This window comes from Lissotriton vulgaris, chromosome 10 (assembly GCF_964263255.1).
Source record: "Lissotriton vulgaris chromosome 10, aLisVul1.2, whole genome shotgun sequence".
NCBI classification, from domain to species: domain Eukaryota; kingdom Metazoa; phylum Chordata; class Amphibia; order Caudata; family Salamandridae; genus Lissotriton; species Lissotriton vulgaris.
The window spans coordinates 815646511-815664905 of NC_141698.1; the positions used below are offsets into that span (position 1 = coordinate 815646511).

General features: G+C 45.8%; 1 protein-coding gene across 1 annotated transcript in view; it reads right to left on the reverse strand.

Annotated features, from left to right (window-relative positions):
- The window catches only part of LANCL2 (LanC like glutathione S-transferase 2), a 233402-nt gene extending 219440 nt beyond the window's left edge, over positions 1-13962 (reverse strand). The window contains exons 1-2 of the mRNA XM_086941734.1: positions 13905-13962; positions 13064-13366 (exon numbers count right to left, since the gene is read on the reverse strand). Coding sequence (XP_086797860.1) covers positions 13064-13255 — 192 coding nt within the window. The 5' untranslated portion in view covers positions 13256-13366; positions 13905-13962. The remainder of the gene's footprint in view (positions 1-13063; positions 13367-13904) is intronic.
- Positions 13963-18395: the final 4433 nt, after the last annotated feature.

Here is an 18395-nt window from a genome sequence, read left to right on the forward strand (position 1 = left end):
GAGTCTAATTAATTTTTTTTAAAGAATCTGTTCACTAGACAGTGATCACTCAATGCAACACATCGAGATGAAACTGAGTTCCTCCAGGTACGCCAAAGCGCCAACTATACCAGGTACAACTTCAACAATCAACCTGAAGCGGTTAAGGTGGACAAGTAACACCCTACCCCCTATAGCGTCAGACGCAAAGAAATTATTCAAAACATCCACTGCAGACAAGGACCTATGCTCAAAGACCTGGTCGGACTTCCTTGAAAAGTGACCAAGGTCTAGTATTAACGCTAGAAGGAAGACCAACACCAAATTCACAAAAACTGCACTCTCTACGAAGAAACACCTTCAGAAGCTCATAAGACGGGCACAAGGTCCAAGGACAAACCCAAACATCTGGCAAGAAGTCCGATCGACAGGGAGACAATATAAGAAGCTGGTCTGGATGGAAAAAAGAAATAAAGCTAACGACTTTTGGGCTAAATTATTGCATAACATAAAAAAATCAGATTCCAGGGCTTTCTGGTTGCAAGTCAACTCCATTAACAGAGTAGCACAACCTGTAAGCATGACATGCATCGCTGAAAACTATTGGGCCCAACACATAGTCGATACATTCTCAATAAAGCGAACGACAAACCAGATTACAACGTCAATAACTGCATCAGAAACATCAAGAGCCATGAACCAGGAAAGTACAATTGTTTCTAGCACTAACGGCATGAACACCAGCCTTGAAGACATGGGTCAATCAACACGGACTGATGACGATTGCTGAATACTACAATTAATTAAGAAAGGCAAGCAAGAGAGTGCTCCGGGGCCGAATGGTATTCCGCAGGCAATCTACAAAGAGGACCCCAAGTTCTGGGCACGCAAATTCAATACCTTATTTCGGTCAATTAGCAACTCAGGTCGAGTCCCGGAAAGCTGGAGGGGTACCATCTTCAATCCAATCTATAAGGGCGGAGACCGCAAAAATCCAACTAATTACTGCTTAATAGCCCTGATTGATGCGGAAGCAAAATACTACGCATCCCTGGTGCTAGCCGATCTAGCACAATGGTCGGAGACAAACACCAAAATCCCTTTAAACCAGACAGGGTTTCGTCGCGGAACAGGCACTATGGTAAATGCAATGGCGTTATGCTTGATTGACGAAAAAAGTCTACAAAACCACCAGGACCTTTACACTTGTTTCGTCGACTTCAAGGCGGCCTTCGACCGTGTCAACAGGAATTTACTATGGGCCAAACTGAAGCAGTAGGGCCTGCCAGACTCCATTCTAACGCCGATCATTGACCTGTATAGTAACACCTGGATGCAGGTAAAGATCGACAATGGACAGAGGCTAACCCGAAAGATCAATACCTTTGATGGATTAAAGCAAGACTGTGTCTTGGCCCCCCACCTCTTTAATTTATTCATGGTGGATTTAACAGAAAGCCTTGAACAGATCAATGCTCATCCACCTAGGCAATCTCTGTATAACACACCTGTTCTATGCCGACGACGTGGTCCTACTAAGCCAGACAAAAATAGGCCTACAGAGTCTATTACAGGAACTGACCCGCTATACCAAACAGAACTTGCTAGCAATAAACAGCACAAAAACAAAGACTATGGTTATAACTTTGACGCCACGAAGTGCAACCAAACTTCACCATAGACAACGTTAAATTGGAAGCGGTTGAAAGCTATAAGTATCTTGGGATACTATTGGACAAGCGTCTTAATTTCTCTACGCATCTCAATAGCATGGAAAAAAAGGGCATGGTCCTACTGCACGCTTTTAGTAGCTTGGCGACCGATCTTAAAAGGCCCCCTAGTCTCTCCCCTGCTAACAATAATAAAAGCTAAGCTACTCCCAACAATAGCTTATGGGAGTGTACTACATCATGGCAAGAGCGCACAACTCCTGGACAAAATTCAAATGAAAGTCTACAAACGTGTATTTGCGTTACCTAATAATGCATCTCCCGCACAAGTTAGACTTGAATTCGGTTTGCAATCCCAAGTGCTGCTGAAAAAGTACGAGACCATAACATTTTGGTACGATGTCTGGATGAACCAAGAAATTGCGTTACATCGTGCCATGTGGACAATAATTAATAAAAGTCCCAACTCTCACTACGCCAACTATCTTAAATCATCACTAAAATTAACTGACTTGACTGCACTTTGGGAATCTAAGCTTCCAGTATTTTCCGTCAAACAGCTGGTAAAGAAGGCTGCCAACAGGCATTTGCTGCCCGACGATAAACTAACTTTCAGTCGTCGGTCCCATGCCTGGATGACAATTCAATCCTATAAAAAATTTGCACCGGCAGCCTTCCTAGACCTTGCTTTCTCGCCATTCATCAAACGGTGCCTCATTATGCTGCATGATTTGCCTTTTCTTGACGCATAATTTAGTCAACCCTGCTGTATAATTTACTGCTCCCCTCCGCATAATTCCAGTGACACTGCTTATAAGTATTAAAAAGGTCATTTTCAGCCCAGGAAAAGGTTTATTTTGCCAGGTCGAAAAGGCAGTTTAAAACAACACTACCATCTGCAGTGGCATGCCTGAGACATGTTTTGCTATGCTAATTTAATGGGTGGCACAGGGGGTGCTGTTACTCAAAAGGTGCATTTAATTTACAGGCCCTGGGTTCATGCAATACCATTTACTAGGTAATTATAAGTAAAATAAATTTGCCAATTGGGGGGGGGGAGCCAATTTTTCCATGTTTAAAGGAGAGACCACAAGCACTTTACCGCATTGAAGATCAGCGCCTCACAAACGCCAACTATCTTAAATCATCACTAAAATTAACTGACTTGACTGCACTTTGGGAATCTAAGCTTCCAGTATTTTCCGTCAAACAGCTGGTAAAGAAGGCTGCCAACAGGCATTTGCTGCCCGACGATAAACTAACTTTCAGTCGTCGGTCCCATGCCTGGATGACAATTCAATCCTATAAAAAATTTGCACCGGCAGCCTTCCTAGACCTTGCTTTCTCGCCATTCATCAAACGGAAACACCTTAATTTAAGGTTGGGTAGCTTCCCAACAAATAATGAGTCACCAAAGTGAAAGCCCCAAGAACATGATGGATGCAGTTTATGTGGCGCAGGAATACAAGACTTTATCCATCTGATCTGTATCTGCCCGGCTCTGATCCAGGAATGTCGGAGTTGGTTAAAAACCAAATTTAAGGAATATGGAACACGCACGTGCCGGTCCGCGATCATACTAATCCTTTGCTCAGCAGATCCGCAACTCATTTGCAGAGCAGCTAAATTCATTGACAATTTCGAGAAAAAATAAAGAACTCTGGCAAAGGCTTGAACCTGGAACACATCTATTTTTTTCTTTTTTAACTTGAAAGACACTTTCATTTTATAACTTTTTATCATGCACACATCAATGTAAATTCTCTGTGCTTTAGAATATTGTCATATTTATACTTTGTAATGGTTTTTACTAAATATACAATAAAGTGTTTCTCTCTCACAAGCACTTTACCACTGGTTAGCAAGAAAAAAGTGCATAGACAACAAAAACAGGTTGAGCAAAGGAAGACAAAACTCTTGGGTGACTCTGCAGAGAGGAACAGGTCCAACACAGAGTATATATTTCAAGGGATGTTTGATACACTGTACATTGATAATCTTGAATTGTACATTGATAATCTTGAATTGTAACACCAACAAACATATTTTAAAAAAACGTCTATGGGGCAGTGCCGAGTATTTTGTAAACACCCCTCTAGAACGGAGGACGATCCCATCATTAATCTCTTTTTAAGAGCAGACCTAAGGAATTATTAGCTAACTGACTAGATATCTCCTCCAACTCACTATGTTAACTCGTTAGAAGCATGAAATGAAGAAATATATGTTCATATTTTCATAAGCCAGCTATTATCCTTGGTCTAAAATATTTTATTTTAAACAGCCCAAGTTATAAAGATCGACAAAAAATCTCTCTCTCATTTGGGAAACAGAACCAGGGGCATCACTATGACCGTATAGGGAAAACATGTGTTTTTAACTCAAGACCGGTGGGTACTCTTATCCTTGAAATATAAGCACACCCTCATGACAGTTTGCTTCACATTGCAAATATACATGACAACTTGTATTGATCAGTGTTCCTTTTTACAGTGTTTGTATCTTTTTTATGCCATCTATAAAGGGCTCTGGCATCAACCTTACTTGGGCATGCTATACAAACAAGCATTTGCAATGCAATAGGTCTCGCATTAGGAAAGTTTGAACTATTGGTCTTGTAAATGACAAATCTTTTATTTATGTGTTGGTTTTGAAAATAGTGAAATTAATAGCGTTGTCATTTACAATGCCAATACTTTTAACTTTTGCAAATGTGACACCTATAGCATTTGTAATGTAACATATTTTTTTTAATAATTAATACTTAAATAAAAGTTCTTGTAATTTATAATGGCAATAGCTTAAACTTTAGTAAATAACTTTTGTGAAGATTATGTTCAGTGTATTTTATTATGGGGAAAATCCAAGAACAGAAGTGAAATATTAACATATTTTTGTGACATTTGTAATAAAGCTTGAAACATTGAGAGAACATATTTGAACCAGTTGTTGTTCACAGAAAGTGCTCTTTAGGACCTGCGGGTGTTTGGGAGGGGAAGAGAGAGGAGGGGTGGGGTGGGGTGGGGGGGCTCGTCCTCCGGGAACCAGCATCATGAGGCACATCTCTCCGGTCTTTGCAATCATGTCCGGCTAGCATTGAATGGTTAGTAAGTGGGATGGTACAGCCTGCATCTGTCCCCTCCATTTGGCAGCAAGGTTCCACAGGGCCTTTCGTACATTAAATGCTTGACTTTTTGGATAGCGAGAGACAGTAGTGAGTTGTTATACATCATATGGTGACAGAAATGCATTCCTTATTGGCACATCCTGGCAATTTGATTTCTTTAAACAGCAATTTTGTAAAATACAAATCAGCCCTCTATTCTAGACAAGCCACACATGGTGGGTGCAGGCAATTGGCGACATTTTTCCGGCAGCGTTGGTGCTGGATAGAGGTGAATGAATCCACAGAAATGGCTGGAGAGTGCGGATTGCCGTGAGGCGATCACTGAGGCAGAGAGCAAGAGAGCAGGTGCGACAGGTATACCATAATGGCAGGTTCAAACTCACAGTCCGGCTCCCACTATCTACACAGAACCTACCTGATACTGGACAAGTAGACACGAATATACCCAGATGGGTCGGTGACTTGCGCAGATGCGGGCTCCTCTGCCGGTTCCCTACACATGGCATGGTTCATGAAATACTGGCAGCTAGTACTGGCAATTCTGACGTACTTGGCGGAGGGATCTATGAAGCTGTGCTGGATGGGGGTGGTGCCTCGCAGGGAAAGCCTCGAGGTGAGAATGTTGGCACTTTGAGTGGTATTGGCAAGGAGACAGGGTGCAACAACCAGGAATGTGGTCAGGCCCCCCTCTGGCAGCGTGAGGAGCAGCCCTGATGGAGTAGGCACTTACAGATGAACCGCATATTAAGCGGACCCAAAGGGATGATAAAGTGGGTGAAGATCTGGCGACCGGGGTGAAATTATCGGAAGGGTTCTGGACCCATTACAAGGCGGAATATAATGGCGGAGATTACAGACCGAGCCACCAGATGGACTAGACCTACCTGCTTGAGGGGAGGAAGGTAAAGAATGTTGGGGAGTTCTGGATATAATGCATGTCACTTATATTGCTTGATTAAAAAATGACTAACGTTGTGATGCTGTACTTGTCACTGTTAAAAACCTTAGTAAAAACTTGTTTTTAAAAAAGGAATCTCGACCTCTCAGTCTGACCTGATGTCTAGAACTCTCAAGTCCAGTTTCGTGCGCGAGTAGCTCATCGCTAGATGAAAAGAGCGCCCATGAACTTGAGTGATGTTAATGTCTAACATAAGTAGTCACTGGTTCACTGATCTCTAACCAAGATAAGCCCAGTCACAGCTGTAATGTCTTCGACTGCTGCCCAACTAACAGCTAAACGGATAGCATGCGACTACAGCCGTCCCACTGAAAAGTAAACAGTGGACACGATCTCGTGCTTAGTCAAACCAGACTCCCAAATAATATCCTTTTCCCGCGGTTTCTTACATTATATTAGTCTATCGAGCCTGGTGTGTTACATCTTGCTTACGCAGAGCTGCTTTGGTTGGAGCGTCTGGTCACTGCGCATGTGCGTTTGACGAGTATATGCACTTCCGGGTGAAGAGAAGCGAAGTACTTCGTGGTATGGTATGCGGTGATGACCTGAACTGAAGAGGCTCGTGTGAAGGCAACTGGTTGCTCGAAGTGCTGGACAGAGCCTTCTAAATCGGAAGCCCTGCGTGACGGATCCTGTAGCCCGGTGAGTGGAGCGGGTGGGGCTTAGTTGTAGGGGGGGGTGTGTGCGTGCGCGTGCGTGGGTGTGTATGCAGTGTGTGTGTGTGTGTGTGTGTGTGTGTGTGTGTGGGTGTGGGTGTGTATGCAGTGTGTGTGTGTATGTGTGTGTGTTTGTGTGTGTGTGTGTGTGTGTGTGTGTGCGTGCGTGCGTGCATGTGTGTGTGTGCCTACCATCGTGTGTGTGTGCCTGCCTGCGTGTGTGTGTGTGTGTGTGTGTGTGTGTGTGTGTGTGTTTGCGCACTTCAGGGAATGTGAGGCAGGAGATGTGCATGGCGCTGGCCTGGACGTGCGCGTCCACAGACCCCAATCGCCGTGCGTGCCCGACCCCTGTCTCAGATTCCCAGAAAGTGGGCAACAATAGATACTTCGCTGGACGCAATGCTTCGCATTGCTTTTACCAGCTCGACCTAAAAAGATAAATGTGTTAGCATCCCAGCTGTACTGGTTAGAGATTTACACTCCATAAAATACATGGGAAACAGTGTTTGAATAATTCTGTTTTCACATTTTGGTGGCACTGAGGAGCTCCTAGTTTTGGACCCCAGTCAACGTAACAACCACTGCTATACTGCCTCCCCACAATCCACCAATGGATCTTTCACCTGCTGTCACTTCTCCTGCACAAAGAACCATTACCCCACACCGGAACTCGCACCGCCACCTCCCAGAATACCACAAACAACCCGGAACCACTCAATTACATCCTGTTCAACACCCGATCCCTCTGTAAACACGCCACAGAAAGGTGGGAATCTCTCACCACCCTCTCCCCAGACATTGCCTTTATCACTCGAACTTGGGTCGACCCCTCCTCCGACCTTGACATCGCCACAGCAACACCCAAAGGCTACAAGATGATAAACAGTGACTGCACCGACAAACAAGGTGGGGGCATTTCCATTCTCTACAAGGAATCCATCTGGTGCATCGCCATCAACGATGACCCCATGCCGTTCATGGAACAACTCAACTTTCAACTACAAAGAGACGCAAAGACCACATTCAGAAGCACCCTTGTATACAGATACCTTGGACCCCAACAGGCCTTCTGCAACACTATCGCCAACATCATAGCCCCCTAGCCCATGACTCCAGCCACTACCTCTGTCTTAGCGACCTCCACTTCCAAGTCAACAATCCAAATGCCACCAACTCCACCTCCCTCTTGGTGAACCTGAACAACATCGGCCTCACCCAACTATTCACCAAACCTACGCACAAAGCTCGACAAACTCTCTATGCTATTTTCACCTCCAACAACAAAATCAAATTTAGCCCTGCCACAAAGAACACTTGGATCGACCACCCTACCGTCCATTTCAGCTCAACGCACCATCATCAAGCAAGACAGCTCCTTCCACCGCAGCTAGGGCAAGGTAATGGAAATAACGTTGACACGCGCCCTCAGCGCCACAACACCTAAAACCCCAGCAGACCTCAACCTGGCCATCCAGAATTTCTCCGCCTAGATCACTGAATGTGCCAACAAAGTCACTTGACAAAACCTGCAAAATCCAACAAAACCTAAAAAATAAGCCAGCTACTCCTCAGAACTCAGAGCCTCCAAGCGCAACTGCTACCAACTTGAGAAATTATGGCCTGCTTCTAAGAACCCTACCAACAGATCCTACAAGGCAGCGCTCCACAACTACCACCAGTGCATCAGAGAAGCCAAAAGAGAGGCCATCGCAGCCTGCATCAACAGAGCAGCCAACCACACGAAAAACTTCAAAATAGTCAAAGAATTCTGCAACCCCGCAGCCACAGAGAACACCATTCACCCCTCCCAAGAACTCTGTAACATAATCTCAGACTACTTCCACAACAAGATTGCCACCATCTACAACAATTTCGACCCACAACCCTCTAAGCTCAAGATCAACGGCCCCGGCCAACCAAAGCCCACCAGCCAAACAAACACCACCTGGTCCTCGTTCGACACCCAAAAAACCTTGGTCATCATGTCACCATCCACTCCGGGGCACCCACCGACCCCTGCCCCCACCACCTCTTCTACCTCAGATCTAACTAAATCATCCCAGAACTTACTAGCATCACCAATACATCCACCTCTACTGCAGTCTTCCCAGACAGATGGAAACATACAGTGGTCAGACCCGCCTAAAGAAACCTTCCATCGACGCCACAGAACTCAAGAATTACCACCCGATCTCCAAATTCCATTACCCAGCCAAAGTACTCAAGAAGGCCATCAACCAATACCTGGACTTTAGAATCCTCCTGGACCATGGAGAAACTACAGCCCTGATCCTCCTCAACCTCTCAGCAGAGTTCAGCACCGTCTCCCACCACCCCCTCATCAACAGACTCCACAACATTGGTATATGACGCAACGCCCTCAAGTGGATCGCCTCCTTCCTAACAGGATGCAGAGCATCCGGCTGTCTCCCTTCACCTCCAAACCTAGGGACATCATAAGCAGTGTACCCCAGGAATCATCTCTCAGCCCCACCCTCTTCAACACCTTCATGACCACCCTGGCAGACATCATCAGATCCCAAGGCCACAACATAATTTAATACGCAGATGACACTCAACTTATCCTCTCTCTCCAAAGACTCCTCCGCTGTGTGAAAGCACCACCCCAACTCCTTGCCTGGGCAGTGGATGTCAGGGGTTGTCTACAGGGCTACTTGGGCTATCGCTCTATGCTGCAGGCTCTCTTAAAGGGCGCCTATAGTTTGCAGCAGTTAACCGGACGTCAGAGGACCCACCAGTTCATTGGAGATATGTACCGCTGTCCCAGAGCACGACAGCAGTGTATGCATTTGTGAGAAAACTGGGGGTGGTGCAAGCTGTCGTAATTCACAGGTTTTCACTAAACAGGATAATGAGCTCCCCAGAGATAAAGTAGAGGGTCACAAGGGCTCTGAAGGCAGGGTGGCTGGGGCGTCATGAGCTTTGTGGTTCCAGTAAGGGGGATATGGAGAAGAGTATCTAAAGGGCTCTCTCAAAAGTACAAGACAGAGGTGGGTGAGCCAATGAAAGCATGTGCAAGATGACTGGCTCTGGCTCATGCTGAAGTGCACTTGAATCTTTGAACCCCATATCCCTGATGCAAAGAACATGAACCACACGTTTTAGCAAAACTGTGTATGTCACACACTGCATCTGACGGTCACCTGAGGGGTGGAGGGTGCTTTGTTTACATAACATGGGTTTAAAACCAATTGGCAGTGGGGCTGAATTCTTTGTGTGCCCAGTTTTCATGCAAAAATAAAAATGTTAAGATCGCTTTCGTGAATAATGGAGGTCAGGATCAGCGTTTCGTTTAGCGACAGTTTTCACGCAAGAACATGAATCATCCAGTGGTGGAAGTGGACGGGATCGGGAGGGCACAGCGTGCCCCTACTTCTTGAATTTTATAGATTCCGTTCCCATTCTTTCTTCTTTTACACATGCGTCCCGGACTGCAGGAATGCCAAGGCCGATAGTTAACGCTCGGCTTTTGGGGAAGGGCAGAACAGGCAGAGAAGGAAATGGCTCTGTCTTTTCCTCTGTGTCCGTAGAAGACCAGGACAGTGCAAGTTCTCCTGCGGCTGGTAGTTGCCCCCACCCCCTCTTTGTTCCCCCACACAACAAAGCCACGTTAAAAAAGTGAATGAAAATACAACAAAAGCCTCATTTACAAATACACCGTCTTTTAAAGACGTGTGAAGTACTTGGGTGCGGCTGCAATTAGACTTCGCCAGCCAGCCCTGAAGCTGTCTCAGCCCGGGATGACACACAGGATGGGGGGGAGGGGCATGGGACAAATGTGCTTACTTTAACCAACTGCTCCGAGAAGCTGAGGTGGGGATGCTGTAAGGACACAACAGGGCCTGTATGCTGGCAGTGGTGTGTGTTCCTTGGTACCCTGTGACATGAAAAGAGGGTGGGGAGGGTCAGGCGAGCGGGGGCCAGGAGCCAAGGCCAGATTGTGCTTGCAGCCTAACCCTGGTGTGATTTTACCAGCAAGTAAAATCAGTTCCGTTGTTCTCACACATGGGAAACCCGGGTGAAGGTTATAATTGGGTGGAAGTTAACAATATCCCACCCAGGCATACTGCCCCTTCCAATTTATCATTTGGGCACAAGAGTGTGTTTCCCAACATTAGTCCTGATTTCAGTAGACACCCTGGGTGCTTGTCTTGCTTTTTAAAACGTTTGTGGTTTTATCCCATATGTCCTACATGCAGTTTGAATGTGGGGGGCTTGAAATCTGACTGTAGCTATTGAGTGAAAATGACTCCTCAGTGTCAGTTAGTGCAATGATGCTGTCCGTGTGTATTTTCGCATATGGCCACTATGGCATCACCAATCTGTATGTCGATAGATGTCCTTGTATGTGAAGAGCATTGCACATCTGTGCGTTGGATGCTCATATCTACATTGGTGGCAACTGATGTGTGTTGCTGTGTACAAGTTGGAGTGAAGGACTGCGATGTCTCCTCGGCAGCCATAGACTGTGACCCGAATCATTAGCGTGGTGAGGAACCATGCCACGCCCCCAAGACACCACATCCTCTCCGGCTTCAACACTCTCCTCTCCATCTTTCAGGAAGTTCCTGTACCCCAGCCGCCACTATCTGCTGAACTGTGAAGCCTACCCACTCTGTCCCTATTTTTAACCATCTCAGTTATTTTGATTGATTATGCAACCCCCAACCCCGTTCCTTCACCCACTCCATTACCCATGCATACCTATCCCTGCCCCTGTCTTCAAATCACTCTCCACTCCCTTTACCTTCCCCCTTTCTCCATCCCTCTGTCACCCCGTCACTCTACCTCATTTCCTCACCATATTACCCTTTTCATTTCCACCTATCAACTCTTTCTTGCCTTTCATATCTTCCTCTAACCACTCTCTCTATTAGAGCAACACTCTCTCACTCTTTCCTCCATTGCTCCTTCCCCTACCCGCCTCATCTTTTTCTGTTCATCCCGTGCTGTTCTCTCTATCCCTCCTCCCAACCCACCCTTCCTACTCTCGTCCATCCCTAGCCTGCTTATGCCTGCCTCCCTCACCCCTAACTCCCCTCACATATTCTCAGAGTACCCCCAAATGGAAGTCTGGACAAGCTAGAAATAGGGGGGCCAGTCACAGAGCCTAACTGGAACATAAGCAATTGGTGAGCCATTGAGGGAACCATGGACGGGCCGAGGGCTCGAGGCGCAATCTTAGATTCTGTCAAGGACTAGAACATAGCACCGGTGACACGAGAAGAGACAGAATCTCAGACAGAACCAATAACGGGGCCAGAGAAAGGACCAGCGATAGGCTCAAGGCCAGGGACTTTGTCAGGACAGACCCCAAACAAGCATTGGCATAGCCAATAGGTCTCGCTTGTGGGACCTTAAAAGTTTTTAGCCATGCAACACATTGTCCTGGGTGCTAAGCCAACCTAATGAAAGACAAATGTAGTTAAAATGTGGGACATTATGTGATTGGAAACTAATCCCATTTTGTGAATGTATTTAATATCAATAACTCATATTACACCTTAAATAAACATGTGTAACCATTGGTTAAATTAAATAACGTAATAAGCTGTAACCGGTTAGTGAAATGGGAAACAAATACTAAAAATTGGGATATTTGCTCTTTCTGCCACACCTCTGACTCCGCCCCCTGACCCAACACACAGGTTAGTCCCGCCCTCTGTTTCTCCGCCCACAGTTCCCCTACTTTTTTCCCCCACTTCGACCACTGGAATCATCCATACTTGCAAAAATGTATTTTATGAGCATTAGCTGTGAGTTACGGCTTTTCACTAGGTAGGTGCCCCTCCATTACTGGTGCTTTGCAGCAGTTTTAAGACCTTCTTAGAGTTTCTCGTTGCTCAGATGGGTGTAATTTCTGATATGTATAGGTTTCCCTCATTTTAATTGCTTCATTTTGCTTGCGATAAAGTGTATCCCGTAGTGGTTGAATGTCATTTATAATTACATTGAAATTATGAAAATGTCACACATAAACAATCTCAAACCTTAGCAGCTATGGCATCAAAAATATAACGGGGAATGTTGTTAAAATGCTGAGAACACACAATCGTCTTTCACCATTTTTATCGTTTTGTGGGTTGGGCTTGCTTTTGGTTTTTTACCTCGGGAGTTCTGCTTGTTTTTAAGGTAAAAATCTGCTTGTTACATCATATTTCAAACTGGCACATTTACCTTGCATATGCAGGGTGCTACAGTTGGTGACTTGCTTTAGTTGGGTGTACGCCTGTTGTGTTCCCACAATGCACTGCGTGCCTTGTCTGTTTACTGTGCTCTTTTCAACTATAGTACCCCGGGCGCTGTTCCCACAACGACTGTGTTTTTGGTATGTTTACGCCCAACATTTACTTTCTCCCTCTTATTCTTAAATCCTCTCTCCCTAGAGGAGTTCGGTTTGTTTTCTGCCCACCAACCTTGTGGCTCTCCATGCTACCCCTCCCCCATCCGCCCTACTCCTCTGTCACCCTTGTCCCATTTTAGTCTCATTATATCCCTCCCTCGGTCCACTGCTGCTTGGTTCAGCTCTCCCAGCCGCCCGGTCCCGCCCTCCAAACCTTCCGGGGCTCGGCCACCTCCCTCCTGCCCCCCCAGCGTGCCTGCTGTGCTGAAGTTTCTCGGCCCCACGCCCTGTGCCGAGTGCTTTGTTTACCTTTCCATCTTTGTCGAAGGGGATGTCCTGGTCTCCAGCCGACAGGTCCTGCTCGGGGCCTCCCTCCTCGGGGTCCAGTGGCGCGGAGCAGACGGTCTCGTAGTCCGGGTAGGGATTGATGAAGGAACGCTCTTCCATCTCGGACTCTCCCCCGAACTGCAGCTTCAGCCTCTTGGACATGTTCTCTCCCATCACACGGGGAGCCGGCGGGGACAAAATAAGAAAGGCGCTGCCAGCACGGCGGGGAAGAATCAATGAGCCTCCTCGCGCTGGACCGGTGTGATGGCTAGAGGACGCTGGATTCTATCGAAATACATTAAAAAACAAATTTTCAAGGGCAGACTGTTTAAAAGCAATCTAGAAGGGGCTGAGCACTAGACCGAAACCACTGCAGACTTCCAATACCGACAAATATTAACCAAGCGCGATACAAAAACGGCACTAGAAATATCGGAATTGCTTGGGCAAAATGCTAGGTATGTGTGAAATACTTAACGTGTCCCTTTCGGAGTACGTGACACAACTAGCGCATTGTGATTTTTAAATACAAAACGCTTTTTCTTGTTGATCTGAGCGTCGTTCCCAAGCTGCATACAATGTCTGCCCGATCCTGCCACGGAATACTAATCTCTTGCAGTGCCTCTTTGTATACGATAAATCACAGAGTAACGGCAATAATGCAATGGACATTCTTTATTGGAAAGCAATAGGGGAACATTGATGAGCATCACTATGCATTATGAGATGATGCACACAAAATTATATTGAATGTACAAATGGTCCGATTTTTTTTCCCTCCCATCGACATTAATCTACACTAAATCCCCCCACTAAACCATACCTACTGTCAAAGGCAAACCCGATCACAGAGATAGCACCAATCAGCAAGTACCCCCAAGGCCAAACACCAGAGAGAATGCACGATTCATGTCATGAAACCTACAGTGACAACGCAGCACTTCCCCCACCCGCTGTCACCCTAGCAGAGTCTGCATCGGCACAGCAGCCATCAATACCGGCGGCGTCTAAAGCGCATTTCCACTTCCTTTGATTAGCAGCTCCTGATACATTTACCAGTGCCTGCTGGGCAGCAACTAGCAGAGACCACAGCATTCTTTGCATCCCTAAGACTAACTGAATGCTATCGGAAAACGCTTCTCTGCCCCCTTCCTTGTTAATTCAGGGTAAAAAAAAAATATATATATGATATTTTCTTATTGCAACTGGCGTATTAAGCACGTACTGCCCGCAGCCTTCACCAGATCCACACGTATCAATATTCTGTTATCCCACTAGCTGGTCAACCCAATTATTCCTGGAGATGTTTTTATCCCTTCTATGAACTGGAAAAAAAACACTACCTTGCACGAAAACAAGTCCCTTTAAAACCATTGCTTCTTTTATAGGCTGGCAAAGCATGCACTTGTTTTTCTACCGGTAACACATTTCATTTTCCAGTTTGTAAATCCCAGTATATTCTCTGTTTGTTTCCTGACACTGCCTTGCGATTGAATATATAAAATGGGCGAGCAGTTGAAGAGCTCTGCAGTAATACTGGCGTCCTTACGGTCAACTGAGCTGCCGGTGTTGGGCAGATATAAATCACTCTCATGCGCTCAGGCTTAAGGAGAGAAGCACCAATACTAGAAAGAAGCTGCTCATAGGAACAGATGGGGATCTTTTTAGTCATCTTCCTAATTAAGACTGAGACTGTTTACGTGCACTGGTGTAGAATAGAACACATCAACTAATAGTCGGTGCCTGGAAAGTGTGGTTATTTTTAAGGTTTCAAAAAATGACTACAGTGTGAAAAGATGCTATGTGGCCTCTGACCTTCATGAAGCCGCAGAAAAACGAGGAAAGTCAGACCAGTGACATCTTAGGGTTAATGTTATTGTGGAATTATATTGCACCCCAAAATTAGATCACCCAATATTTTACCTCGGGCGGTTCTGCTTCAACACCCTCGATCTTGCGATGAGACATCCCCCTCCTCAACACCAGGGCAACATAAGATTGGTAGAGTAATAAGTGACTGGATCCACTCAATACCTGTACCTAGGGAAGATGGAAATGTAGAGTTTTATTACAACAGAATAAACAAGCATTGGCATAGCCAGTAGTTCTCGCCTTTGGGACCTTATAAGTGTTTAGTTATCCAGCACAATATCTGTAGTTCAACAACGTCAACTATTGCATGGCTAAACACTTATAAGGTCCCAAAGGTGAGACCTATTGGCTATGTCAATGTTTGTTTTAGATAGCATGTAATAAAAGAATGCAAAACTGTAGAAAGAAACGTCACTGGCATGTGAGACAGTGCAATGTTAGGTACTTTGGCTAGACCCTAGAAACTAGCAACCCCAGACCACTGCTTTCACAAACGCAGCTGAGCAGCTCAGGTGCTGGAAGCATCAAGTCCTGGCTGGAGCAGATACAGGGGAATATTAATAACCTTAGGCTGAGCTGGGAGGAAACTGCCATCTTGTGGTAAATGCAATTTAAAAATGAAATGTGGTGAACTGTCCAAACAGAGGTGGGCTTTATATATATTGTGACACTTCGCTAAGTACCGAATGCTTCCGTTCTCCCAATGCAAGAAGACTAGTCTTACATGTGGCGTGACCGTTTCTGTAAGCATGAGCACTGGTACGGATCTGCCAGGTAATGAAACCTAGACATGTTCAGGAAAAGCAACTTGCCCAGGATCTCACAGGTTTTCGAGCAAGAAATTCCGAAATCAGCAGTAATGTGTTGCGATTCCATTTCTACAAGAACCCATCTCAGTGCCGACGTCTGCCTTCATCACTTTAAACCCTGCTGTGCTCCCGACCCCATATCGCAGATTCCAATTCACATGCCTATCTACCACGAGGGGCCTGGAGAATACGGTTCACAAGAGAAGGGTACGAAGTTCCTCTGGTAGAGTGAGATGAATGCAAAGAGTGGTGTGATTCCGAAGGATCCACAGGGTGTGAAATAAGGAGAAGGAGTTCTCCTTGTTGAAACTAGGGCTCTCACACACCCAGCAAGCTAGGTGTCATGCTTCATCATTTGACCCGGGGTCAGCGGCGGGGTAGGTGCAGCGGAGAGATGTCCATTGCATGCAGGACCCAATTGTGTCCTAATTAACCCGCTGGCCACTGCAGCAACAGGCTGAGCAGTGAGTTTAGGTCTATCAAGACAAGTAAGGGAATGTAGTCACACACATACTACCTAGTGTAGATAGCTTTACTCTGATCCTGATGAAGTGTCCTGATCTTTAACGACGACGACACGAAACATGTTGATCACCAGAGAGTAGAGCCCATGCCATTAGACACCTAACGACTAGGTTAGGGTTCTCTCTTTGTTATTATTTTAACTAGGTATTTTACCTTCATAATAAAAGTTCAGTGAGGACTAACTGGCCTATTTTAATTTTCACTACCTCTCCTTCTACTACACACACTTGGCCTCTCACCCCCACTGCACCCACCGGCAGGAACAAAAGATCCCCGACAAAGAGCCCCGGTTCCGGGTGCCCGTCAGGTATTGCAGCGCCGACCTGACGAGGGGCAGGCTCAAATGATGAAGGGTGACACCTAGCTTGCTGGGTGTGTGAGAGCCCTAGTTCCAACAAGGAAAACTCCTTCTCCTTATTTCACACCCTGTGGATCCTTCGGTATCACACCACTATTTTCATTCATCTCACTTTACCAGAGGAACTTTGTACCCTTCTCGTGTGAAACTGCCTCTTGGGCTTGTACGCTGGACCTCTCAAAACTGGCCCCATGTCCCTCCCCTTTGTGTAAAATGCCTGGAGAATACTGTCATAATCGGGAGCCACTGAGGAGATACCCACTAGAACTAATTTATGAAACTGAGGATTCAATCAATTTACTTAAAAAAAACCACCTACGTTACTGCTGTTATGGTTTTAGATTAACGCAGATTGTTCCAATGAAATGCACAGGATCGGCATCCCATAGCCAATAGGTCTTGCCTTTGGGGCGTTATAAGTGTTTAGGCAGAGCTATTGGCATTCTTAACTATTATGAGATGTCTGTGGAATAACATGCCTATTTTGGTGCTTAAGGAACCAAAATCTGGATTGTACAGTAAATACCGTACACTTTTACCCTGCAAAATTTCAGGTTTGACCTGCCAATATTTAATGATGTGTGAGGTTTATTGATGCACCTACTAATTACCGGGTGTGGTCAACAGGACCCATCTCAGAATTCTGACCTGTGCGCAAACGGGTTTGTGGATAGGTTGGAAATTTCCGAACACCTCAGAATCAAACGTTACTCAGGTTGGCTTAAGTTTTCACACAGCATTGTCGTGTTGTACCTTATCATTTGGAGTGCAAGACTTTCAGGGTGTCTTTTTGTAACTGTTGTAGCCTGGACCCAAGTAACCTCACCTCATATTAAAAACATTATCCCTCCTTCAAAGAGCTGCAGAATCCCAAGTTAGGTGTAGCCGGTTTGTGCCCGCATGAGGATTCCAAGGTCAATGGGGGTTTGCACACATGTTTTTCAACAGGTAGAACTGGGTAGAGTCTTGGCTGAATTTGCACATGGAAAAACACTATATTGTTATCCTTTCTTTTAAGATGCGGAGTTCTAAGTAATGTGGTAATACTCCACGAGGCACCTATTGTACCCTGCAGCATCAGTGTTTATAGTGCGTGGTATTACCACAACAACACTTTGTGTTGTTTGTGGTAACCTGAACTATAGGGGAGCCAAAGACCTCTATCACTATAGCACTCTTGTGAAATTTATATCAATGCATTTAATTTACTTCTTTCTCTGCCCTCAGATCTCTACTACTCTGTCTCTTACCCTGATCTCCCCCCTACCTTGATGCTCTTCTGTCTCACACACAGTTCCTGCGGCTCACATCACACTCACATACATCTGACCTGATCTTTTGGCGGCCCGATGCCCTGGATCAGCAGCCCATGATGCACAGTGTGATCTTGCCCCGTGTACAGGTGAGTGTCCCCCTTGCTGACTCACCTAAATGTACCCCCGGCAGATGGAGCGCAGGTAGTGAATTTCACGCATGATGAACGGCCCAGGCTTCCTCGTCACGACGCTCTGACACATAAACCAGCGTAAAGTCAAAGAATCGTGTACAGGCACCCGAGGGACACCCAAGAAAGGAGGGTGATGGGCAGAAGGGGGTTCGGCGCGGTTTTTCTCAGACAGGATGCTATCACTGTAGCATGGGGAAATCCTGTGTGCTATGAATTAGAGTGGGAAAAGAAAAGATTCTACAGGTGTGGAACGGGGAACTATTGCTGTGGAGTGGGGGAAAAGAAAAGATTCTACAGGTGTGG